The 18,700-nt window shown below is 69.3% G+C and overlaps 2 protein-coding genes across 3 annotated transcripts; one reads left to right on the top strand and one right to left on the bottom strand.

Annotated features, from left to right (window-relative positions):
- Nucleotides 1–3,905: 3,905 nt before the first annotated feature.
- On the top strand, nucleotides 3,906–13,502 carry MYLK2 (myosin light chain kinase 2). 2 transcript variants are annotated; one of them, XM_075517364.1, is made up of 13 exons: nucleotides 3,906–4,055; nucleotides 5,052–6,404; nucleotides 6,495–6,754; nucleotides 6,892–7,211; nucleotides 8,110–8,215; nucleotides 8,456–8,549; nucleotides 8,718–8,827; nucleotides 9,388–9,529; nucleotides 9,828–9,898; nucleotides 10,158–10,286; nucleotides 10,639–10,791; nucleotides 11,168–11,300; nucleotides 11,763–13,502. In XM_075517364.1, exons 2-13 carry the CDS (start codon nucleotides 5,109–5,111, stop codon nucleotides 11,841–11,843), a joined length of 2,895 nt encoding a protein of 964 aa, XP_075373479.1. In that variant the 5' UTR covers nucleotides 3,906–4,055; nucleotides 5,052–5,108; the 3' UTR covers nucleotides 11,844–13,502. The 2 variants fall into 2 exon arrangements, with proteins under 2 accessions (XP_075373479.1, XP_075373478.1); XM_075517363.1 differs by having other exon boundaries at nucleotides 5,052–6,754.
- A 3,319-nt stretch (nucleotides 13,503–16,821) lies between these two features.
- FOXS1 (forkhead box S1) lies at nucleotides 16,822–18,356 on the bottom strand. The gene has a single exon (XM_075516744.1). It carries the CDS (start codon nucleotides 18,229–18,231, stop codon nucleotides 16,873–16,875), a length of 1,359 nt encoding a protein of 452 aa, XP_075372859.1. The 5' UTR covers nucleotides 18,232–18,356; the 3' UTR covers nucleotides 16,822–16,872.
- Between the last annotated feature and the right edge of the window lie 344 nt (nucleotides 18,357–18,700).

The raw sequence follows: 18,700 nt of genomic DNA on the forward strand, positions 1-18,700 counted from the left end.
CTCATTGGGGTGTGGGTTTTTGGACCAAGGCATCTGAAATTATAGCGTGCAGCAGCTATTGCCCTTCGATGCTACAAATCTTTCTTGCGAGGGGACTGTTTTGAGCTTATTTCCCTTTGTCCACAAATGAATTTTATCTTGTAATAGTGCCGAACTGTGGGACGCTCATCCTTCGCACGTGCTTCGTTTGGAGAACCATTTCTATGGCTCCCCGGCACCGCGGTGCCCGCTCTCAGAGCTTTGCTTCCTCGCCTTGTCCCAGGGCTTCGCACCCAGACACCAACCCTGACTCTCGGTGAGCGTGTGAGATTGCAAGCACCCCAGGAAGGCTGGCTGGCGTCCAGGCGGGCGCTCCTGCTCTCCTCGGAGAATTTTATCCCAGCTTCCACTGCACTAACCAGGGCACGGCTGCGGCGCGGGGGTGAGTGGATGTGCTCCTTCCTCCCCCCCCCCGGGCTTGCCAGGAGGGTGCAGAGCCGAAAGCTGGCAGAGCGCTGGCAGCGCGTGCCTGAAGTGACATTGGTGGCCTCCAGGTACCTGGCAGTCCTCGGCTGGAGGAGGGGAGAGGCAATTCCAAACTGTATGTTGGTGACGACACTCCGTGGGTAGTCTCTGCCCAGAGGCGCGACGCCTAGCCGGTTATTCCTGCTGGCGTGCCCTGCGGAGGCCGAGTTGGGGGACTCCCACTCGCCATGGGAGCAGTGGCCGTGCCGGGAACGGACGGTGCGGGTGCCACGGTCCCCAAGAGCCGTGGATGCCAGTGATGCTCCAACCTCTGCACGTGCACGACTGCATCAGCACTGCCGGTTGGAGCCGTGCGCCCGCTCCTGCGGTTCTCGCCACACTCCAGGTCCTGCCCCCGTGTTGGGAAGAGGGAGGCTCACCAGCTCCAGTGCGGAGCCGGGCTTGCTGAAGCCACAAATCTGAGCTACGAGGGCCGGAGCGGGAGAGCCCGGTGTCTGCTCAGGAGCCCCTGGCTGCGTCCAGCCAAGCAAGCGTTGCTCTTGCATTGAGGTGGTGGTGGCGGGCGCCCGAGATGCTTCTGCCACCGCGCCGCTGCCCAGGGGCTGCTGGTTTTGCTGTCGCAACCAGCCGGGCTCGGGAGGAGGCAGCTCCAGCCATGAGTTTTGCTTTCTCCTTAGCTTACTCCCTGCCTGCGAGCTGCCTGTGCGGCAGGGCTGCAAGCCGCTGCCGGAGGCTGCAGCCGCCAAGGAGGTGGGAAGGCTCCCTTGTGCGGTGTTGCGACGGGGGCGAGCACCGGCTCGCTCCCCTGCGCTCCAGCAGCCGCCCGAGGCGAGAGCAGCATCTCTGCCCCGGGCGAGGCGGGTACCAGCCTTGGGCTGGGGCTGCTGCCCGGGGCAGGGGAAGGGCTTGGGGGGGACCTTTTTTTCTCCCCATGAGCTGCTTGCTGGGGGTCTCCTCCGCAGCAGTAAGAAGGACGGCAGTCCTGCCTGCCCTGCTGGCTGCTCTTGCTGTGTGATGCTCATTTGCGCTCCCCCGGCAGCTGCCCAAGGCCATGGCCGTGTCCCCATCCTGGCTTGCCTCGCTCTCAATGCCACATGTGATGACGAACGATGGAACGAGGATTGAGAAAGAATGCAAAGAACTGATAAGGAGCAAGTAAAAGTTAATACAGTGACCCCGAAGAGGCAAGGTTGTAAATCTAAGATAAGGGAAGCATCTGCTAACCCACGAGTCGCTGCAGCAAACTACTTGAAGGTCATCTATCCTCATCTTAATACAATTATAATGTTGAAATACACACCCCTAGGGAAAGGAAACCTAAATTTGGCTGCCCCCCCTAGTTAGTGAGCATGCGTAGTTGAATAAAAAGGTAATATAACCTTAAGATGGATATGTAGCACAGTGATAATGTAATGATAACATTAGCTGGCTTTGTAAAAGTATATAAATGTTGTAACCCTGCAAGGAGGGTGTGCTAGACTTGTGGAGTTACCACCTAGCACCCATCTCTGCGCAGACATGAAATAAAAAAATGTCTCGGCTCTGTGTGTTTTTCGGCTTCTCGCACACCAGGTAAAGAACCCAGATTTGGGACAACGCATGTGAACCACAGCTCCTCTAGCAAAGCCTGACCTCGCTAGGAGCTGGGATGCGACAAGGTGGAGCCACGCTGTCCCTTCCCCTGCCTGGGCAGCGTGGCATCCTCCCGGGAGGCGTTACGGGCGAGGTGAGTGCCGCTCCTGGGATGCCGCTGCTGCTGCCTGTGTCGGTGGCCTGGGCTCAGCTTGGCCGTGCGTGAGTCCCATGTGGGAGCAGCCGGGCTCGGCGTCTGGCAGGACTCGAGCTCCACGTGGCCGCGGGACAGAGAGCTCGGGAGGAGAGACCCGGCCGTCAGCTGGCGGGGGCTGAGGCTGGAGGAGCCCGTGGTAATCTCAGCCTCCCCGGGGGCACCCGGCTAGCCCGGCCCTGGGGAGAGCCCCGCTCCCCCAGCAAGTGCCAGTGCTCGGCCCTTCGCTGCCCCGTCCTGCCCGGCCGCCGGCAGAGCCCAGCGGAGGAGCAGGGTGCCCGTGCCCGTGCCCGGCTGGGGTAGCAAGGAGCGATGGGGAGCGGGGCCAGGAGGATGCCTGGTGTGAGGCAGCTCCAGGGGCCGCTGCCTGGCCCCTGCCCGCCTCTGCCCTCTCTTTTTCTCTCACTGGGAGTTGCTCTCGCTGCTTTATCACCTGTCCCCGAGCCCTGGGCTCCCCTGTCCCCTGCAAAGGAGCACCAGCTGCGGGTGAGGAGCCAAGCCCTTCCTCCTCCACCCTGCGCTGGCGTTCCTGCTGCCCTGACAGGATAAATGGATGTTCTGGGGTTTTAATAGTTGGTATTATTGGAGTGCTTTTGCCTGGCAGCGCTGGCTGGGGAGGGCTGGGTCCAGTTACCCGGGGTTCCTCCTGCAAACCCCCCCCCCCCCCGCCCGCCTCCGCCCCCAGCAGAAACCTGAGCAGTGGGCGGCTGTCTGCGCGCTCTTGGTGAGCAAGGCTTTCCCCACCTTAAGGTTCAAAGATTTAAAATAAATGGGGCTCTGCTGGGTGGGGGAACCAGGCGGAAACCTGGCATAGCCCTTGGGAATCCATCGGCTTCGGGACCCTGCGTGGCCGTGCCCGTGCCCGTGCCCTTGCCCAGCTCTGCTCGTGGACTCGGCAGGCCCTGGCACGGCGCAGCCCGCGCTGCCCCTCTCCCCCGGGGTTCTCCGTGCCGGGTTCAGCCCCGCGCAGTCCCTGAGGCCGTGCCCTGGGATGCAGCACCCCAGCAGCCCACGCTGCCCCTTCAGCAGCGGCTGGCGATGCCTGTGCACATCAAACACAACCTGACCCATCCAGGAGCCCCCAGCTCCTTTGTTTCTTTCCCTGATACCAAATTTTGCAGGAAATGAGAGTCTGTCAACTGGTTCCCGGAGGAGGCTGCAGCCGCTGGCCAGTGCCCGTTCCCCGCTGCTGCCAGTCCTGCTTCAGGGACCGCAGCGGTGCCCAGAGCCGGCAGCGCCCGCGGGTGCCGCGTCGTGCTCGCGGAGCACAGGCTCCTCCGGAGCTGCTCTCCCCAGGGGCTGGCACCAGCGGGCAGAGCCTGCCGCAGCTCAGCGGCACGGGGGGACGGCACCGTCGCCGGCTGCTCCCGGCCACCATCCCCACGGAGTGGCCGGCGGCTGCCTTGCGGCACCTGTGGGCACCTTGGAAGCACTTGGCCACTTGGACCGTGTCCGGCTCGGCCAGGCCACCCCCGTGGGATGTTTTTGGGGTGCTGCCGTGGCCGGTGCCGGCCCTCCCTGCGGTGCCATGCCGGGGTAGGAGGCGGCTCCGTCCCCTGCGCCGTGTCTCTGCGTCCCCGGCCGGCGGGGGACAGGGAAGAGTGGCGTGTCCTTTGAATGGGCTCCAGCAGCGACAGGTGCTGGGAAAGGCGAAGCGGGATGGCTGCCGCTGCTGTAAAGGATCCTCCTCTGCCTGCACTAATCCGGCTCCGTTACACCCGGGATAGAAGAGGCTGCTCCCTCCGGGCGCTGCCACAGTGCGGATGCTGCCCTCCTGACCACCCTCTTCTGCACTGGGACCCAGGTAAAGGGGCCCGGGGGGGTCCCCGTGGCTGCCCGCTCGGGGCACGGCAGTGGGAGGTCCCAGGGAGAGCGGGGCCCCCAGCCCCGGGAGGAACGCGTCTGGCCCCCCAGCCTCCCTGTGCTGAGCCGTGGGACATGGGGCTGCTCGGCTGGGAACCGACTGCTTACAGCTCCTGTCCCCAGTAAGACCAGCAAGCGACTCCCCTGTTACTGGGATGGTCGCTGGTGGGTTTATTCTGGGGCTCGGCTGTCCCAGCCTCTGGAGGGCTGCGCAGGCTGCGTGTTTTGGGACAGGGTGAGGGGAGGTGGCCGGGCAGGGATGGGCAGCGGAGCCCAGGGCAGAGCGGGGATTTGGGGAACGGGCGCTGGGCTGGAGGGGACGGGGTGGCGGCTCGTGCTGGCATGGTGTACGTTGCATGCAGGTATGCGGGCACCGACAGGTCCCCTTGGTGGGGACCGCTCAGGCAGGAGCCGTGGTTACTGATGGGCAGCGCTGGCGGCTGCTGGGGCTGGGGGTCCGTGCGGCCCCCGAGCAGACAGGGCTCTGCCCGAGTGGCTGGACCTGCCTGTGCGGTTCGGGGTGGGCAGCGGCGGGGCCGTGCCGGGGACGCTCACCTCGCCTGATCCCCACCCCGCCAGCCCGGGGCCGGAGCCACCATCTCCTGCCCCGCCATGGGGGGACGTGGCCTTAAATTGGCACCCTGGCCACGCCGGCTGTTTGGACGCCGGAGGCCCCGTGGCAGCGACAGGTGCCGGCGCCAGGCCATCGATCAGTCACTGCCGAGCAGATACCGAGGCACAATGGGACGGTGCAGGGACCAGCGGCCACGTGGGGCCCCCGGCTCGGTGCCACCGGGCGGCAGGGGCGCAGCTCCCGTCCGGGTGGCAGCAGCTCGCCCGTCTTCTGCAGGAGCAGGGCTGCTGCCCGCGTCCCACCGTGCCCATCTGCGGGGCGTCAGGTCTGGGGAGCCTTCAGTTTCTTTCTTCTCTCCCGCAGGAGCCTCGTCGAACCGGGAGCGTCGCGGGGCAGCCGCCTCCTGCCCGGAGAGTCCTCATGGAGCAGGGCAGCGGGGCGGGCAGCACGTCCGGCACCGGCGGGGCCGGTGGCACAACCCAGCCGGTCCCCGCAGCTCCGCAGGCTGCCCAGCCCCAAGGGGGGAAGGCAGCACCCATGGAGGGGACGGTGCCGGCTGCCACCGGGGCACAGGATAAAGGGAAGGATGAGCCCAGGCAGGAGAAGGCTCCGGCTGCTGCCGCAGAGCCTGGGAAGCAGAAGGCTGCGGGAGAGGCTGGAGGAGGGAAGGCAGAGCCGGCGGGGAAGACGGCCCTGACCGCTCCGGAGCCCGGGGATGGAAGGAAGGCCGCGCCGTCAGAGGAGGCTTCAGCTGCACGGCGCGATGGAGGGCAGGCAGCATCTGCGGAGAAGGTGCCGGCTGCTGCCGAGGCTCAGGATGGAGGGAAGGATGAGCCTGGGAAGGAGAAGGCTCTGGCTGCGGGAGAGCCCAAAGGAGGGCAGGCAGTGCCCGCGGAGGGGAAGGGCCCGGCTGTAGCAGAGGCTCAGGATGGAGGGAAGGACAAGCCCGTGAAGGAGCAAGCCCCTGGTGGGTTAGAGGCTGAGGGTGGTGGGAAAGCAGAGCCCACAAAGGAGAAGGCTCCGGCTGCAGCAGAGGGCGAAGGAGGGAAGGCAAAACCCGCGGAGAAGACAGCCTTGGCTGCAGCACAGGCTCGGGATGGAGGCAAAGAAGAACCTGCAAAGGAGAAAACCACGGCGGCTGCAAAGGAGAAAACCACGGTGGCTGCAAAGGAGAAAACTACAGCTGCTGCAAAGGAGAAAACCACGGCAGCTGCAAAGGAAAAAAACACGGCGGCTGCAAAGGAGAAGGCCCCGGCGGCTGCAAAAGCTCAGGATGGAGGGAAGAAAGCTGCAGAGAAAACCCCAGCTGATAAAAAGCCTACAAAGGAGAAGGCTCCAGCTACTGTAAAGCCTCAGGATGGAGAGAATAAAGTGGCAAACACAGAGAAAGCCCCAGCTGCAAAAAAGGCTCAAGATGGAGGCAAAGAGGAGCCTGCAAAGGAGAAAGCCACAGCTCCTTCAAAGGAGAAGGCCCCAGCTGCTGCAAAGGCTCAGGATGGAGAGAAGACAGCAGCAAAAGCAGAGAAAACCCCAGCTGCAAAGAAGCCTCAAGACGGAAGCAAAGAAGAGCCTGCAAAGGAGAAGGCCCCGGCTGCAGCAAAGGTGCAAGATGGAGGGAAGAAACCTGCAAAGGTGGAAAAAACCCCAGTTGCATCAAAGGCTGAGGATGGAGGCAAAAAAGAGCCTGCAAAGGAGAAGGCCCCGGCTGCAGCAAAGGTGCAAGACGGAGGGAAGAAAGCTGCAAAGGTGGAAAAAACCCCAGTTGCATCAAAGGCCGAGGATGGAGGCAAAAAAGAGCCTGCAAAGGAGAAGGGCCCAGCGGCTGCAAAGGCTCAGGATGGAGGGAAGGAAGCTGCAAAGGTGGAACCCCCCCCAGCTGCAGCAGAAGCTGGGGACGGAGGCGAGGAGCCCGCAGAGGCAGCGGCTACGGCTGCTGCGAAGGCTCAGGGTGAAGGGGAGAAAGCGGCAAAGGCGGAGAAGACGGACGAGCAGCAGCAGTCGAGGGGCCCCGAGCCCCCGCGCCCGGCTCTGCTGCAGAGCCTGAGCTGCCCAGCCGCCTGCCAAAGGTACCCGCACCCTCCTGGGATGGGGTCCCCTCCCCTGGCTGCTCCCTGGGGAGTCCCGGGTCCCTCTGGGCAGAGGTGGGAGCTGGGCTCGGGGGTTGCTGGCTGGGCTCTGGCTCATCTCCTGCTCCTGCTTCCAGGGAGGAGCAGCCCTGGGCGGAGGCGGCAGCGATGGAGATGATACCGGAGGAGACCGCAGCAGCGGAGCCGAGAGAGGGTCCGACGGAGCCTGGCCCTGCCCCGCCAGCCCTGGGGGACCTGCAGCCCCCCATCCCCGCGGGGACCCCTGGCACCCCGCAGGAGAGGACATTGCCCAGTGCCACGGGACAGCCCCCGGATCCCGCTGGGGCCACGGAGCAGCCTGGCCCTGGGGGGCAACCCTCCTCGACGGAGGCAGAGCCACCCCCCAGCCCCTACCTCACCCCCGATTTTGGGAAGGAAGACCCTTTCGAGATACTGGGTAAGGCTGTGAGCCGCCTGCCTTGGCCTCGCGCCCCGGGCCCCTCTGCGGGGTGGCATCCCGGGGTCCCCCGCAGCCCTGCCTGCTGCCTGCGCTGCCTTCCCGCGCTGCCAGCTCACGCCCTTGGCTCGGCGCCTGCCCGGTGGCCTTCGAGCTCCTGTTTCACTGTAAACAGGGCTAAATGCGTCGCGTCCCCTCCCCGGGCTCCTCCGGCCGCAGCCTGGCACGGTCCCCGCGGCCGGGGCTGCCCGGGAGGAAGAGGAGGCCAGGGAGCGACAGCCGCTGCCCGGCCGGTGGCAGGGGACGGCGCGTCCCCGTGTCCTGCACCCCTGTCCTTGCGGGGATGGCGGGGCCGGGGGGGCTGCACCCAGCCCGGGGGCGGCGGGTGCTGATGGGGCTCCCTGCGAGGCCGGCTCCTGCCCTCGCGTGGGGAAGGGTGGCCCAGGACTGGGTGCGTGGGGTGCACCGTGCGTGGGGTCTGCCCTGGGAGGGTGAGCAGGACGCGGTGGCGTGGAGGGGTGGTGGCCCGGAGAGGGTGACACACGGCAGCGTGGCCTGGAGAGGGCGAGCGTGACACGCGGGATGGTGGGGAGCGGCCGTGCAGCCGGGTGGGGGCCGTGCAGCCGGGCCACGCTGCGGGCAGTGGCGAGGGACCCCTCGGGGGATGCCATCCGTGTCCCCCGGTGCAGCGGGCACCCAGGAGACCCTGATTTGCAGCCAGGCACTGGGTACCTGGCCGCATCCTGCACCCACGGGCTTGGCCGGGCTGTGCTGCTGGGTGCCTGATTTCACCCTGCGCCGGGACACGCTCCCAGCCTGGGGCACCCTGGGGTGCCCAGCGGTGGGGTCTCCCGGCCGGGCAGCTCCCCTTCTCACCCCAGCCCTCCTCTCTGGGCAGATGATGTCCCTCCGCCGCCGGCACCCTTCGCACACCGCATCGTCACCCTGCGGTCTGCCAGCGTCAGCTCCCAGTTCAACCTCAGCTCCAAGGATATCCTGGGAGGGTAAGGAGGGGCCCCGCGAGGGTGCGGGGCACCCGTCTTTCCCCCGGCACGGCCCCCAGCTGCCGTCCAGCCTTGGGCAACGGTCCTGGGCTGATGGGACTTTTCTGGCCGCGATGGGTTGGTGCCTCAGGCAGGATGGGTGCGGAGGGGAGCACGGGGCAGCACCCCGGAGCAGTGTGGGGGTCCCCAGCAGCCTGGGAGGCTGATGGCGTCGGCGTCCCTCCCTCTCTCCCTCCCCAGGGGCAAGTTCGGCGAAGTCCACACGTGCACGGAGAAGCAGACGGGGCTCAAGCTGGCGGCCAAAGTGATCCGGAAGCAGGGCGCCAAGGACAAGGTCTGACCGACGCCGGGGCGAGGGGCTCCTCCTGGCCACAGTGCCACCAGCAAGTGGCATGGCCAAGGTTGTCCCTGGTGTGTCCCCGGTGCTGTGACACAGCCTGTCCCCGTGCCGGTGGCTCGGCCAGGGCTGACACCCTGCTCTGCCGTGGGGCTCATTCTGCAGGAGATGGTGCTGCTGGAGATCGATGTGATGAACCAGCTGAACCACCGCAACCTCATCCAGCTCTATGACGCCATCGAGACGCCCCGGGAGATCATCCTTTTCATGGAGTTGTGAGTGCCGGGGTCGTGCTGTGTGGGGCCTGATGCCTGGGTGAGGGGCACCATCGCAGGGGACGCTGTAGCGATGGAGCAGATGTGACGGCCCCTCACCAAGCAGAAGGGGTTGGCCCCAGGGAACGTCCCTCTGCTCGCCCATCCCCTCTTGGCCTCCTCCTCATCTCACGCCGGGCTCAGAGGCCGCCTCAGGCTCTGCCTGGCTGGGACAGCATCTTCTTCCATCGCGGCTGCGTTGAGGGTGGAAATGACCCAAGTCCTTCCCGCACAGCTCCTTTTCCCCCTGCCCACTTGCTCCAGGGAGGCTGGGGCTCTTCTGCTGTACAAACCCCGGGCGAGCTGGGGTGTTTTGGGTTCACCCTCCCACCCCCGTGCCTGCCTTGGGGCGGGTGTCTAATGCTAGCATGCACACATCCCACCGTGGCTCTGCTCAGCCTCTCCACCAGCATCTTCATGGTGGGGCTGGGCTGGGGGTCCCTGGGGTGGGCAGGGGGCTCCGCAGGAGGGTGGCACGGGGCAGGGAGCCCCGGGTGACCCCGTGGTCCGTCCCCGCACAGCGTGGAGGGCGGCGAGCTCTTTGAGCGGATCATCGACGACGACTACCACCTGACGGAGGTGGACTGCATGGTGTTCGTCCGGCAGATCTGCGAGGGCATCCGCTTCATGCACCACATGCGCGTCCTCCACCTCGACCTCAAGGTGCGGGGCCGGGGGTGGCAGCAGGGGACAGCCGCTGCTGGCAAGGCTGGGGAAGGCCGGGGTGCGGGGGGAGCAGCGGGTGTTTGCAGCCATCGAAGCGGGGAGCGCTGCCTGCTGGCCCGAGCCCCGCCGCGCTCGCGAGGGCAGCGTGTCCCCGACGCCGGCTAGCCGTGAGAGGGATGCCTGCAAGTCGGTATCGCTCTGGCGTGGGTCAGCCGCAGGACCCGTGGGCTGCCAGACCCGCGTGCTGGGGACGTCCCCTCTCGGCGGTGAGGCAATGATCTCCCTGTCCCCACAGCCTGAGAACATCCTCTGCGTTGCTGCCACCGGGCACATGGTGAAGATCATCGACTTTGGGCTGGCTCGAAGGTGCCGTCTTCCCCCCTCGGCTCCATCCTTCCTCCCTGTCCCCCTCCCACCCTTCGGCCCCGCACGTCCTCGGGGTGCTGGGAGCCCCAGGACCTGCTCTGGGCTGTGGCTTTGACCGTGAGTCTGGCCCTGGCTCTCCCTGGCTGTCACAGCAGGGCTGGGGAGGGCAGTGCCTGCTGGGGGGGGGACACAGTGGTTTGGGAGAGCAGCCTGTCCCCCTCCTGCTGACTCACACACACACACCCCCCCCCGGCTGCAGGTACAACCCCCAGGAGAAGCTGAAGGTGAACTTCGGCACCCCCGAATTCCTCTCTCCCGAGGTGGTCAACTACGAGCAGGTCTCCTACTCCACGGACATGTGGAGCATGGGCGTCATCACCTACATGCTGTACGTCAGGGCTGCGCGGGGGTGCTGCCGGCGCCGTGCCGGGGTGCCGGGGCAGAGCCCCCCCAGGCACCGAGCCGTCCCCAAGCCGTACATGTGCCCCTGGCACCCAGGTGCTTGGTGGGCTGGTGGAGGGTGCTGGACGGGGAGATGGGGGGGGGCCGGGGGGCATCTGTGTCCACGCGTGCAGGCAGGAAAAAGCTCAGCCCAGCTGCGGGCAGGAGTGGAGCGTGGTCCCAGCAGCCCCGCGCTGCCTCCCTTCTGGGGAGCCCAGCCAGATTGGCTCTGTCTCAGGGGGTTTTGGAGGTGCCACAGCCCGAGGGCACCCGGGTCCTCACCCCCCCTGCACCCTCAGGCTCAGCGGCCTCTCCCCCTTCTTGGGTGACAACGACACCGAGACGCTCAACAACGTCCTGGCTGCCAACTGGTACTTCGACGAGGAAACCTTCGAGAGCGTCTCCGACGAGGCCAAGGACTTCGTCTCAAACCTCATCATCAAGGAGAAGGGGTGCGAGGCTGGCGACCGCCGGGGGGGTCCCGGGGTGGGCGTCCCCAGAGCTGCACGCCCAGCCCCTGGGTACCATGCGCTGCCCTCTGCGCTGGGGCCAGCAGCGTCCCCTGACGTCCTGTGCCAAATGAGCCTCGCAGGGCCCTGCCCTGGCTGCTGGCTGTCCCCGGCAGAGCCCCGTGTCCCTCCAGGCTCTCCTGCCCCAAGCGGGACATGCTGGTCCGCTCGGGGTCCTGCCCAGCCCAGCCCCTGCCCGGTCCCTGGGCACATCCCTCGGGCTGGTTCCTCCCCTGCAGGTTTCTGGGGTGGCTGGAGAAAGGGGTGGCTGGGGCAGAGGGGCTTGAGCAGGGGTGACCCGGGCTCCTCTTGCCCCCAGCGCCCGGATGAGCGCTGGCCAGTGCCTGCAGCATCCCTGGCTCAACAACCTGGCAGAAAAGGCCAAGCGCTGCAACCGCCGGCTCAAGTCCCAGGTGCTGCTCAAGAAATACGTCATGCGGCGGCGCTGGAAGGTGCGCAGGGTGCGGGGCCGGCACGGGGAGGAGGGTCAGCGCCGTCTGGGGGAGCTGGTGGGGGGGCTGGCAGCCTGTGCCCGTCCTGGCAGATGGCATCTGGGACATGGAGGATGGCTCCGTCTCGCTGTGCTGCTGGCAGCTGGGACACAAGGGCTGGGGACCCCCGAGCCTGGAGGAAGGGCTCCCCAGCACCAGGGTCCTTGCGTGGGTGCCCCCCCCAAGGTGGGACCCCCGTCAAGCATAGGTCCCTTCGTGGTGGTCTCCCCTGAGCACCTTTTAGGGGCAGGAGTGGTGTCAGGACAGTGTAGGGGTCCTCCTGCCTCCCCCTGCCCTGCGCTCCCCTCCCACGCAGCCCGGCTGAGCGGGTGCCCGGGTGGCTGCCCGCTCCCCAGCCCGGCTCCTCATCAGCCTCCAGAGCCGCAGCCCTCGCAGTGGGATGAGCATCTCTTCTCTTTACAGAAAAACTTCATCGGGGTGTGTGCCGCCAACCGCTTCAAGAAGATCACCAGCTCGGGGTCGCTGACGGCGCTGGGCGTCTGAGCGGGGGCTCCCGGGGGGAGCCTGAGCCACGTGTCAGTCAGTCGAGGCCAGAGGGAAACCGCTTGAGAGGGTCCCACGTCAGTCTTGCTTCTGGATGGCAGCGGGACCTCGCTGGGGTCGGCCCCTGCCCGCTTCCCACGGCGGGGGCCGGGGGCCGGAGCCGCGCAGCCCCCTCCCTGCCCGTGCTGCTGCCAGATGGCCGCTCTGGACCCCGTGCCGCTGCGGCGCGTGCTGCACCCCTGCTCCGTGCCCCATGCCCCCGCCACCGCGGGCGCTGCTCTGCTGCGTCCCCTGGGGCTGTGCCCTGCCTTGGCACCCCACGGCCGCGGGACTGCTCGTGGGCTGGGACCCTGCCGGGCTCCTCGCCTGCACCCGCCGCTGCGGAACCGCTCTGCCGAGCTCGTCCCACCCTGGGCGGCATCGCTGCGCCGGGGACCTGCTGCCGGGGATGCCGGCAGCACCCGGGGCTCCAGCCCTCCCCGTTCCCATTGAGCCAACGCTCCCATCTGGATTTCCTCGGACTGAGTGGTGGTTTCCGATCTCATCCCTGGCCCGGCTGCGCAATGCCCGACCTGCAGCATCTCTGCTCCGCTCACGCTTCCTTCCCATGGCCTCGGAGGAGAAAGGTCAGCCCGGCGTGAGCCCCGCTGCCCGGGCCGCCCTGCGCGCTTGCCGCTACCTCGGACCCAAAACTTGCGTGCTCTGCCTGTAAATGCCGCAGCCCTGCCTCGCCTTCGCTGTCGCTGGACCCCGAGCTGCCCGACCTCCCTTCCCAGCACCGTGGCTTGGTATGGGGATGCTGGAGGGCAGGTGTGGACCCGCAGCCCTGGTGCTTTGGCACCGGAGCCAGGGCCAAAGCGCCTCCTCCTTGGCTGGCCGGGCGTGCGGGAGCGGAGCTGGCCCCGAGCTGCTGCTCGCACAGGAAGGGAGGAAGCGGCGAGCACACTTCCAGCAGCATCCCCAGCTGGGAGCCAGCGAGGGAAGAAGGAGGCTTTGTGTTCCTCCTGCCCTCCCTGCCCTTCGGCTCTGCCAGCGGGGGAAAAACACAACCTCTGCTTCACCCGTCCCCGCCAGATCAAGATGAGCGAGGCGTCCTAATGTAGAGCAGCTGGGCCGCGCTCCCCCGCTCCCGCGAGCATCGCTCCAGCCCTGACCACCAACACACAGGAACTGCCGGTCGGCGGCCGCCAGCTCCCCACACCGCGCGGGAGGCGGGTGCTGCCCCCCGCTCCTCTGCCTCGCCCCGGCCCCCTTCCCCTCTGCCTGCGCCCCTCGGGGCTCCCTGGTGCTGCCGAGGGACCGGCATCCCCCGGGCTTTGCAGCTTCCAGCCTTGCCCGCCGCCGGAGGGGATGGGGGGCTGGCGGGGGTGGTCCTGGGCTCCCCCTGCCCTCCGCTTTGGCTTTCACTGTGGCCGAGCCCCCCGCCGAGCCGGGGCTGCGTGTTTGCTCCGGGGCCGCCCTGCGCCCTCTGCGCCTGCTGGAAAAACCCTGGGGAGAGACGGGGGGGAGGCACCGGCCCCCCCCCCCCAGCCCCACCGGCTGCAGCAGCTCAAGGGGCTTCAGGCTCATCCCCGCCGGGCAGGGGACGCGGCTCAGGGGGCCCTGCCCGACGCTGGAGTCCTGCCCGGCTCTCGCCTTCTTGTAAATAAATGTACAGGTCTGCCCGCAGCCCGCGCCTGCCACGCTTCTGCGAGGGGCCGCTCCCGGCCCCCTCCCTGGGCCGCTGCTCCCGCCTGCGCGGGCCGCGCAGCCGCAGCCCCAGGGCTGCAGACAAGCGAGGAGGGGATGGGAAGTGGCGTCTCGTCCCCAGGGTAGAGGGGACAGAGAGGGGCCCCGGCTGCGCTGGGGACGGGGACCGCCTGGTGCGTCCCAGGCGGGGTTGTGCAGCCCACGGTGCCGAGGGGTTCGGGGCTCTGCACCCCGTGGCTCTGCAGCAGCGACCGGCTCTGAGCACCCCAGGGTGCTGGGGGGGAAAGGAGGGAGGGGCGGTCAGAGCCGTCCTCACGGCTTCGGCGTCTGCCCGAGCGGGGTGGGATGCCCGGGCGAGGGCTGGTGGGGGGCCGGAGCCCCTCTGCCCAGCGGGGCAGCAGCCGGCCCGAAAGCGGTTAAGGCTGCCCGGGCCCGGATGCCGGCTCCCGCCGCGGGAGTCCCTCCCAGCCGCTTCCTGCCGGCAGCCTTTGACCGGTTCCTGTCGGTGACCACCCTGTGGGCCTGGAAGCCAGCGCGGCCCCATCTGGTTTGAGTTAGGCTCCGTGGCGGTGACGTCTCCTTCCTGTCTGGCCCCTGGAGCCGCGCGTCGCCCCGGCCCCGGCAGGACACAGGGGCTGCGGGGCCCTGCTGCGGAGTGGCCCGCGGGGCTCCCGGCCGGGCTGTCGTCCCCAAAGGCGCCTGGTGCCCTGAGCCGCTCCAGGGGATCGGTTCCTGGACGCAGCCCTGCGTGTGCACGACTGCGGCACGGGGATGCACGGGCGCATCCCGGTGCCCCAAGCCCAGGGTGGGGGACCCCCAGCCCACAGCCCGGTTTGGCTTCTCCAGCCCCCTCCTCTCCTGCCCCGGGACCCCATGGGGGCACCCGCGATGCCTCCATCGGGGCTGGAGGAGTGGGGCCGTGGGGCCGGCACCCATGGGAGCAGCCATGGCCCCATCCCGCGCTGCCGGCCGAGGGGCAGGACAGGGCTTGGGAGCCCCCGAAGCCCTGGGGAGGGGACCGATCCTGCCAGGGCCGATGGGCACGGTGACAGGGCTGGTCCTGGTCCAGCGCAAGGCCATGGCAGCCAGTGCCATCCCGTGTGTGGGGTGTCCTTGTCACCCCCACGAGCACACAGCGCAGTTTGGGGTGCGCAGCACCCATCCCGGCAGCCCTGAGCACTTGCACGGAGCAGCACCCTTTCCCCATCCCTGCCTGCACGCCGTCCCTGGGGCACCCGCCCTGCCTGCACAAGCAAGGAGCCCCGCAGGCAGCGCAGGGAGGGAAGGGGAGCGGGCAGACCTCCGGCACCGGCAGCACCGCCGGCAGCGGCAGCAGGTTCGCCCTGTGACCGAGTACAGCCCGGTCCCCGGCCGCGGCACGGCCCATGCTGGGAGTGGGCAAGTGGGCCAGGGGCCAGGCCACCCACCGTGAGCTGGGGAGGAGGCAGGGCAGGGAAAGCAGCGGGCCCGCGGCCGGGAGCTGGGAGCCGGGATGGGCGCGGAGAAGGGGAGTACCGGGAGAGCGGACGGCCCTGGTCTGCGTGCCCAGGGCGGCGCAGGCAGCCGGGCTCTGCGGGATGGGGGTCCCCATCCCCGGGGGCTGCAGCTTGGGGGGGCGATGGGATGCACCGCGCGATGCCACGCTGCTCCCAGCGCAGGGACCCCGGCCCGGGGCACCGCGTGGGGCCAGGGCCATGCGTTCCCAGGCGGCGGCGAGAGCCAGGGCGGGCGATGGGCCCGGCCGCGCTGCGTGGGAACCAGACGGCCCCTGGGCACGGCTGCAGCGCTCGCTTCCTCCCGCGCCCCCGGGGACCGTGCGAAGGAGGGGGCTGAGGTCAGCCGCGCTCGCCGCCGGCCGCTCCGGAGACGCCAGCATGATGTAGGCGCTCAAATATTGTTTTCCACTGGGGAGGGGAAAAAAAAAAAGGGAGAAAAGAGAGGCCCAGGGCTGAGCGGCCGTCCCCAGTGACGAAGAGCAGCCCCCCCCTGCCCTGCCCGGGGCTGGGATGCGGCCACGGCCCAGCAGCGACCGTCTGGGGGCTGATAACGGGGCTGACGCGGCCACGGTGCTCCCGGTCCCTGAGTGACGCCAGCGCCGTCCCTCAGTGCCAGCGTGGCCCCTGCAGAGACCCTCGGGACTGCCCAAGCTGGGGTCTCGGGGGGGGCGGGGGGCTCTGCCACAAACCTGCTCCCCGCAGCAGCATGGAGAGCCCCCGGCAGCCTGGCATCCTCCCCCCGTGCCCGTCCTGGGGGTGGCTGTGCCAGGGGGTCCGGGCATTGCTGCTCCTGGGGTCCCCCCTCTCCCAGCCTGGGGTGGGCATGACGGGGGCACGGGCACAGCCCCCCGCTTTGCCAGCATCACTCTGGCCCCACTCCAGTGCTGCGGAGACGCTGGCCCGGCCGGCCCGGCGGCGCGTGGGAAGGGGCTGGCGGCCAGGTCCCAGCCTGGGGCTGTGTGGGGACCCCCACCCACCCTGGTGCCCCCCAGCCCGGCCAGCTGGCACAGGCCCCCGTGCCCAGCCCGGTGTCGGCCGTGGTGACTCAGCCGGTGCCTCCTCACCGGCAGCCGCCCCGTGTGATTCAGGTCGGAGGAATCTGCTTTCCCCGGCCGTTCCCATCGCAGCCGCAGCCCCTGGCACAGCCTGGCTCTGGGGGTGCCCTGGCCTCGGGGTGTCTGCAGGCACCGGCGGGACCCCGGCCAGGCACTGGCACAGCCCTGAGCAGGGACAGACAGGGGAGGGACAGAGCAGAGCCCCCCGCACCGCGCCACCGTCCCCGCTCCTCCCTGCCGTCTCTCTGGGGCCACGCGGGTACGCGAGCGGGGCCACGCGCTGAGGCTGGTGCCGGTTGTGCCATGTGTGGCACCCAGGGCAAAGCCGGGCACTTTGAGCGGTCCCAGGCGCAGGGAGGCAGCAGCGGGGCTCCGTGTGGGCCCGCTCCTGCCGCAGCACGTCCCCCTGTCCCTCATGGACGGGGTTCCCTCCTGCTACCCCGGAATGGGGCTTCGGGGGCTCCTGGCCCCGCGTTGCGGACGGACCTTGTCCCCAGCATCTCCCAGGGACGCAGGACCTGGGTGCGGGTGCCCTGACCCAGGCCATGCCCCGTCCCCCTGCGGCCTCGCTGTCCAGCCGGTGATCGCCAGCGGAGGGGCCAGCGGGGACGAGGGCCGTGCTGGGTGGCCTCGGGAACGCATGTCCCCCAGCCGCCCCCGGGCTGGGACAGAGGGTCCCCAGCTCGCCCCTGCCCACCCCGAGCGGGGCACAGAGACCACAGAGGCAGCGTTCGGGAATTTGCTTTATTCGGTGCCGGTGCCGGGGGTGTCCCGGGGCGGGCCAGTCCCTCACTCGAAGAAGAACATGCCGGGTGTCCGGTAGAGGCAGGGGGGCAGCCCCAGGGGGTAGCCATTGCCCCCCTGCAGCGGGATCGCACCCCCCGGCCCCCATGGCTCCTTCTGGTTGCCCGCCCGCGGCCCCGCAGCCCCGAAGGGCGGCTGGCGGGGGGCGGCAGGGGCCGGGGGGGCCGTGGCCAGGAGATGCTCCAGCGCCGTGCCGCACGGCCGCTCCTTCACGCAGAAGCTCAGCGCCTGCACCCGGCACTGGTAGCTGCCGCCCAGCGCCTCGGGCCCTGACCGGCCGAAGGAGCCGAAAACGGGCAAGGGGGGCTGCGCGTAGCCCTCCCCCTCCAGGAAGCAGGACGGGGGGGGCTTGCCTGTGCCCAGGAGGGTGCCAGGGAACACGGGGGGCACCTGCCCAAAGGGCTGGTCCGGCCCCAGTCCGGGGGTGGCCGGCTCCTCGCCCTCCAGCTGCCCTGGGGGGGTGCCTGGGGGGGCCGGGGAGTCCTGCGGGGGGTCCCTGGGCTGGGCGGGCAGCAGGGCGGGCAGCAGGGCAGGGTGCGGCACCGGGCGCTCGTCGGGCAGCGGATACTGACCTGGCCGGGGCAGCTGCAGCGCCGCCGGGAGCCCCCCGAAGACAGTCTCCTTGGGCGGGCGGCTCTCCGGGGGGACGAAGAACGGCCCCTTGGGCTGCGGCGCGTCCGGCAGGTACAGGCAGGGCTGCCTGGCCTTGGGCGGCTGCGGCCGGGTGCAGGGCTCGGCGCACCCCGGCACCCCGGCACCCTCGGGCAGCGTGGCGGGGCTCGGCAGGCGCCCCGTGGCCGCCGGTGAGGCGTAGCCCCCCTCTGCCTTCCCCTCCTCGGGCAGCGGGGCGGCAGGCGGCCCCCGCGCCCGGTGCCTGGGGGGCTTCCCACGCCCCTCGTCCCCCTCGCTGCCCGGTGCGTCCCGGAGGCCCTTCTTCCTGGTGAAGCGCCGGCGGCGCCGCAAGAAGCTGCCGTTCTCGAACATGTTGTAGCAGTCGGGGTCGAGCGTCCAGTAGTTGCCCTTGCCCGGCTTCTTGTCGTCGCGGGGCACCTTGACGAAGCACTCGTTGAGGGAGAGGTTGTGGCGGATGCTGTTCTGCCAGCCCTGCTTGTTCTCGCGGTAGAAGGTGAAGCGGCCCATGATGTAGCGGTAGATGCCACTGAGCGTGATGCGCTTCTCGGGCGCGCTCTGGATGGCCATGGTGATGAGGGCGATGTAGCTGTAGGGCGGCTTGGTGGCCTCGGGGCCGGTGGGTGGCGGGGGGCCAGGGAAGGGGCCGCCGGACGGTTCCGGGGCCAGCGGGCTGCGCAGCGCCGCGTCGCCGACGGGGAGGTCCGGCTGCATCCTCCTGGCCAGCCGCAGTCCTCCCGTGCCGCCGCCGCTCCCGCTCTGCCGCACAGCCCCGGCACGGCCCCGTTAAAACCCGCCGGCGGCCCAGCCTCCCGCGCCCGGCCGGCGAGGGGGCGGCGGGCCCCTCCTCTCCGGGGCCGCCCAGGGCGGAGCGGGGCTCCACCGTCCAGCGCTGGTCCCTGCGGACGGACGGACGGACGCGCCGCCAAGGCCTGCGGCCGGCAGCCAACGGCTCCAGGGCTGGCACGGCTGCGGCCTCCCCGGGGCAGGGGCGGGCAGCGCTGGCCTCGGCCCAGCCCCGGGCACGGCCCCCGGCTCCCCCAGCCCCTCTTCCCACGGGAGGTTCCCATGACCTGGGTCTCATCCTGCCCTGCCCGTGCTGCGCAGCCAGGCCCCGGCCAGGGATGGCAGGCGGCTGAGCGGGGCGGTGCTGGCGGGACTGGGGCAGCTCCCCAGCCGCCCC

Source organism: Mycteria americana, chromosome 14, assembly GCF_035582795.1.
Source record: "Mycteria americana isolate JAX WOST 10 ecotype Jacksonville Zoo and Gardens chromosome 14, USCA_MyAme_1.0, whole genome shotgun sequence".
In the NCBI taxonomy this organism is placed as follows: Eukaryota; Metazoa; Chordata; class Aves; order Ciconiiformes; family Ciconiidae; genus Mycteria; species Mycteria americana.